Below are 6,087 nucleotides of genomic sequence, written 5' to 3'. Positions count from 1 at the left end.
CCAGGAGACAAGGGGACTCAGACACCAAGTGGCTGATGAGCAAGCCCCCCTACCAACACTCCCTGATAGCCTCATAGCACAGAGCCCATGTCCTGGCATTGCCAAGGAAGACGTGGCAGCAAAGTGTCCTTTTCACCACGACAGGAGGGACTTCTGTGGCTAGAGGCTGAACAGAACAGGCAGGTTTCCAGCCCATACCCTGGGGGTGGAATTCAGGAGGCAGGGAGGGCTGAGTTGAGAGGCTGATGGGAATTTAAAGGTGCTCCGTGACTAGGTACCTCCTAACTACTTCTCTGGGCCATTTTGTGTTTTTTCCCCCATTAGAACTGAAGCAACTACTTATACTCTAGCTGCCTACATGCTCTGCAATATTACTTCTATTCGCAAGTTCTGTGTTTTTTGAAGGTCTGTTTAACAAACTAGATAGGGAGTTAACATGGGGCAAGAGAGGGCAGTGACTAAGAACACGAACTCTGGAACCAGACTGAGTGACTTAACCTCTCCGAGCCTTAGTTTCTCTGCCTGCAAAATGAGAATGATCATAGCATCTGCCTAATTGAGCTTTGATGAGAATTAAATGAGTTCACATATGTAAAGTGCTTAGAAAGGTTCACAGTGTGTGCTAAGGGGCCAATGCACGCTGACCTCCCTCTGCTGCTACAGGGTAGGGGTGGAGGTGGAATGCAGAAAAAGAAAGGATAGAAAGCCAGACCAAAAGGGAGGGAAGTCAGCAGGCAGCTGAACACGAAGGGCAGTTGTGGCAGGTAGGCCTCCTCCCTGGCTGGCGCTGCCCACTGAATGTTGCTTAAGCCGATTTGGAGTGGGGTAGGGGGTAACTAAACTCTAGACTGACCTAGAGGGCGAAAGGAACATGCCTTGTCCTTTCCAGCCACCAGGTGGCAATAGCACATGGGTCTGCTGCTCGTTTTGCCTCCAATGACCCACCCAGGCCACAGGGAAGTGTGTACCTAAGCGTGCAGACCTTCCAGGGCTTCCGTCAGAGCGCATGGTCACCAGCAGGCCCTGCTCCCTAGATACCAGTGCAGGACACAGCTGGGAAACACACCTGAGGCTGTATTGCCTCTGCCAAGTTTCTCCAGGGCCAAATAGGCAGTGTCTGTCTCCACACCCCCTCCCCACTCAATTCTTGGAATCCCAGAGGCTGCTGGAGTTTCTGCAGGAGGCTCAGGGAAAGGTGAGTGTGTAGGCAACTGTCACCGTGATATAGATGAAGGTGTTAAATGAACCTTAAGATCAGCCATAAAAAGAAGAAATCAGTGGAGGGCCCCTGGCCCCGGGAACTGGGGAAGGGCATTTCAGTGCCTAAGGAGGGTTCTTATGGCCATTATAGGTGTGGGGGCGGGGACACCAGCGGCCACTCCACTCCCTTTGCCTAGTTGTCTGCTGACTTCCTTAAGTCATGGCCTGACCTCCAAGGAGGGAATTTCTCTCAAAACTCATAAGGAATTGAGTTGGTTCTGGTTGCAAGAGTTAAATGAGTCTTTGTCATTCATTCAATACCCACCACCTTGCACTCAAATATTTTTTTCAACAAATGAATGAAATTCCCTGCCACATACAAGTCACAACACTAGGCACTGAGAGGTTTATAAACCCTCGTGCCAGCTCTCAAATCTAGGAGAGGAGATAAGAGAACACCAATGTGTTCTCTAAGGCTGTAAGGTAGAATGTGATGGGGCATTCTGGCATCTTCTCCCTGAGGCGATGAGTGAAGCTGAGTACCAGGCCATCCACCAAAGGGCCCCCTCATCCCAAAAGTGCAGCAGACAAGAAGCTGAGGAGTTCCCAGGAGGTTCCATTTTCTTGCCAGGAAAGGACACCCAAGTTTAGGATATAAATAATAATTTATAATAATAATAATCCTGGCTTGACAGCCTCACATACCGTAAATTAAGCTATACTTAACTTGATCTGGACCTTCTAATAACGCATGACTCCTGGACAAGGGCAGCCTGTGCCCAGTAATGCCGACAAGGGGGGTAATCACAACCTGATGAGCTGGGATCTCAAGGCCCCAGGGCCCATTCAGGCCCCTGCCTGGGCAGCCCATCCTGGCTCCCTCATTGGAATTAGACGGGAGTTTACTCTAAATTTGTTAGAAATTAGAGCAGGATCTACTTTCACACATACAGAAAATATAAAAATACATTCATTTTATTTTAGAAAAATGCAGACTGTTGGAGTAAGCTTACCATAAACTGGCCTGTTAGGAGTCACAGAATTCACAGGAAACAAGTTCTGGAGACCAGGTGCCTGCCTCTCGGTCTCTCCAAACAGGCCCGAGTCCAGTAGGGGACGTGACACAGGATGAGCCCTCCTCAGAGAGCAGGGAGGTTAGCTACAGAGGCCATTCACATGTAAATGTCCAGTGAAGCAGTGCCTGGGAAGAAGATCAAACTCCCTGGGGCTGAACACAGGAGTGGGGGTGGATGAGGACCAACCACTCTCCTGCAGTTCTCATTTTTGGTTTGTTCATTTCACTACTGGGATGCGACCTCTTTTCCCTCCTCTTCTTTCAACTCAGAGAGTTCGATTCTCCTCCAGCTCAACCCTAATCTACCCCATCTCCCACGGTCTCTACTCCTGGGCACCAGCCCTGATGGCATCTCTTCCTCCTGCCTCTGGGCCAGAATCTGCTGGAGTCAGGGCCTGCCTCCAACCGGACGGCTGGGAGGCCGAGAAGAGGCGAGTCCAGGCAGTGACTGTAGTGTTTTGCTACTGAATTCCTGCTGCTTGTCCTGCTCTCTTTACCTAAAGAGACGGAAGAAGGAACTGCCTGAAATTGCGCTTCTCCCTCACCCAGCTGAGTTCGAGTTCCTCAGGGTAGAAAGAAACAGGCCTCCCCACCCCTCCAGACTCCCCTCCTCACCCGCATCTTGCCACACAGAGTTCAGGGCTGATGTGCATAACGGCTCAGAAGCCCAGACGGCAGGGGAGAGACAGCATCTCAACCAGTCTTACCTGGTGGGTCCTGGGACTGCAGCTTTCCTGGGAGGCTGCAGATTGCTGCGAGGGGCACCAGTGACGGGAAGATTTGGTCGCTGGGAAATAGGAACTTGATGAGGGTTAACAAAGGAAATGAGTTAGCAGAAAGTACAAATGACCTTCTCAAAAAGAAACACTGGAAGAAGGCACAGTGAGTTTGTTATTAGTGCCTTTCCTCCCACCCAAAGTAAAAAACAGAAAGTATTTGAAATGCAAGGCTCAAACTCTTTGCCCAAGCCCACATCCTCTCCTACACTCAGTCCCCCCATCTCCCACAGGGCTGTAATGGAGATGGAGAAAGTTGTCGCTGTTACTAGCTCTGGGAGGGTGCGGACAAGCTGGGCGACAGGAGGTCTTCTTCCTCCTGATTTCTTACTTATGTCCATTCTCCGTCACCTCTCTGCCCTGCATCCTCACCTCTCTGCCCTGCAGCACTTGGTCTTGGAAGTCCTTTCCGAGTTGACTGAGAATCTGGAGGTAGGGCACCTTTGCTGGATGGTACACTCCGGCTGGCGAGTGGCATTCGGCTGGCAGGCCTGGGGATGGCAGAGGGAACAGGCAGCCGACTGGAAGGTTTAACAGCTGCTCCCTGTGGCCGAGACAGGCGCTGAGAGTTGCTGGTAGAAGGCTGTGGGGCCAAGGCTGGTCTGACAGGGGTAGGTGGGCCTGGTGGAGACGAGTACAGGAATTTTAGGGTAAGCTCCACATCCTCCCTACTCCCATTCACCCACAGCCTTGCTGCCCAGCTTCTCACTTGCTATCGCTCTCCCACTGGGCCCAGCTTTTCCCCGGACTGGAGGAGTTGATCGGGCAAGAGGAGAAGATGCCGGGCTTTTGGCTGCGGGGAACAGATTGCAAGTAGGCGACTCCTGAAACACAAAGAGAGGAAAAACGGACTAGAATGGAAAAAGAATCTGTTCTGCTGGCTGATTAAGGGATCGAGGTGGAGAGCTGCCTAAATCCCAGCAAGGAAGGGCAGAAGTTAGCTGCCAACATCATCGCCACCACCAATACCATTTATTGACAGCTTATTTTAGGCATTCTAGAGCTGTGCACAGACGCCGCAGTTAAGTGGTTTGCTTGTGGTGTCTCATTTAATTCCAGCAATTCTATGAGGTAGAATTTACCATCTCCATTTTACCCACGAGGAAACCACTCTATGTCTGTACCAAGTCATGCACTGTGTCAGGGGTCACACATCCAACCCAGACCCTCTAAACTCACCTTCTTCACACTGGAGGGCCTCTTTCCAGATGCTGCCCGAAGAGCCCTGACTGACCCTTTCCTGTCACTGCTCCGGAGTCGAGGTGTCAGGCTGCTTGGGGAGGGGGTGCTCCGAGCCAAAGAGCTCACAGTGGGCAGGAGGTCTCGGACAGGACTGTCCTTCAGCACAAAGGTCTCCCGCCGAGGGCTGGGCTTCACCCTGTGAGGCCCAGGGCCCTCGCCCGTGATCTCCCGCTCCTGCAAGGCACACTGCTCCAGCTGAGCTGCCAGCCGGTTGGCTTCATCCAGGATCTCCTCCAGCTTCTCTGGGCTGAGGGGGCCTAAGCTGAGCCTCAGACCCTGGGGGGCGGGGGCCACTGCATTTGGGTCACTTCGGTGGGAGAGGCCTCGTCGGAGGGGTTTCTCCGGAGTCATCAACACTGCTATGTCTTCCTCTTCACGACTGAGAAAGCAAACCAGGCCCCATACCCACACATTAGAGAGCAGGAGGCTGTGCAAGGGAGAGTGGGAAAACCCCCACATCAGAGCCAGGGACACAACCCCAAACCCTGACGCCCATGCTGGCTGTGAGAGCCGGCCTCTAGCTGATGAGATGCCTGGTTCTATGAGACCGAACAGGCCTGCAGCATTTACTGACATTGGAAATTATGCCAGGAGGAAGAGGCAAATCCACTTACCCTTCTCCCTAACACCCTGGAATCTCACTCCAGCTTATCCCTTCTCGCTCCCCCAGTAGTGTCACAGAGACCCAAGTCAACCCCAGTCAACCCCAGCAGCCCCTGTGCACCCAACCTTGCTAAATTACCAACCCAGGCCCCAGAGGCCAGTAATTCAGCAGTAAGGGGTTACAGACAAAGCGGCCTTGCTGGAGGACAGTAGGTGGGATAAAGAGGCTGGTACCTGTCAGATGGTGACAGCCCTCCCAAGTCCAAGGTCTCATCCACTATAAACTTCACATCTGTAGAGGAGGAAAGAATGAATGCCAGCCTCGGCTCCCTAACACGGCTCTAAACCTCAGGGCCTCATCATTCCGTCCTCCAGGGTTTCCTTACCTTCCTCCAAATCTCCCATGTTCCAGCCAGCAGGAGCAAGAGGTAGCTTAGACCTGAGCGGGAGAGAAAACACACCTCTCCTCAGGTCTCCATCCTGCCCAAGGCTCCCAGCTAGACTCAGGGTGCAAGCCAGGGGTTTAGGGTCATGCTGGAGGTAAAGCAAGCGTCCCAGGAGTAGCCCGTGCCCCTGTAACTACCCGTTAGCTCCGGGGGAGGTGCGGGGAGCCCCTCCTGCACCCCCATCGTCCTCCGCAGACTGCCCTCCCGGCTCTCTGCGACCCGGCCTCTCCTCGCTGGGGGCGGTCTGCGCGCCCCACCTTCCTCCCGCCACCATCCTCCGGGTTCTTCCTCCACGCAATCCACCTTTCCACTCCCCAAGGCACCACACTCACAGACCACCCCCTCCGGCCCACCCTCAGTTTTCACTTTTGGCGCGGCCTCACCTCCCGCGAAAGGTGCTTTCCTTCCACAGCCTAGTCCCGGGAATCAGCTCCTGGGGGCGGGGCTCCTTTCGAATCTCTCAGGCCCCACCCACTCCTACCACAGACGCTCAGCGATTGGCGGATCCCAGCAACCCCCTCCTTGGGGGCGGGGCGGCGGCGGGCAGCCGGCCGGAAGTCTGCAGGTGGGGGCCGCGTGGAGAGCGGTTCCAAGAAAGACTATCCGGAGGGCCGCAGCCCCGGGGCCGCGAGCGCGCGCGCCCGGGAGACCTGCCTTCGTCCGGGACGGGAGCCGAGCGAAGCCGGGCCTGGGAGGGGCGGGTCCTCCAGGCGGTGGGCAAGGGAACGGGCCAATGAGCGTGGGT

The 6,087-nt window shown here is 54.4% G+C and overlaps 1 protein-coding gene across 7 annotated transcripts; it reads right to left on the bottom strand.

Moving 5' to 3' along the window:
• Window positions 1–2,159: 2,159 nt before the first annotated feature.
• On the bottom strand, window positions 2,160–6,013 carry PSRC1 (proline and serine rich coiled-coil 1). Of its 7 annotated transcripts, none has more exons than XM_070607803.1 (8): window positions 5,726–6,013; window positions 5,283–5,335; window positions 5,131–5,188; window positions 4,231–4,672; window positions 3,761–3,875; window positions 3,424–3,672; window positions 2,983–3,062; window positions 2,160–2,772 (listed from the first exon to the last, which is right to left on the bottom strand). In XM_070607803.1, exons 2-8 carry the CDS (start codon window positions 5,299–5,301, stop codon window positions 2,737–2,739), a joined length of 999 nt encoding a protein of 332 aa, XP_070463904.1. In that variant the 5' UTR covers window positions 5,302–5,335; window positions 5,726–6,013; the 3' UTR covers window positions 2,160–2,736. The 7 variants fall into 7 exon arrangements, with proteins under 7 accessions (XP_070463904.1, XP_008521685.1, XP_070463900.1 ...); XM_008523463.2 differs by having other exon boundaries at window positions 2,983–3,076; window positions 5,726–5,922; XM_070607799.1 differs by having other exon boundaries at window positions 2,983–3,076; window positions 5,480–5,739.
• Window positions 6,014–6,087: the final 74 nt, after the last annotated feature.

This window comes from Equus przewalskii, unplaced genomic scaffold (genome assembly GCF_037783145.1).
Source record: "Equus przewalskii isolate Varuska unplaced genomic scaffold, EquPr2 ChrUn-13, whole genome shotgun sequence".
Lineage (NCBI taxonomy): Eukaryota > Metazoa > Chordata > Mammalia > Perissodactyla > Equidae > Equus > Equus przewalskii.
This window is presented reverse-complemented; position numbering and strand designations above follow the sequence as displayed.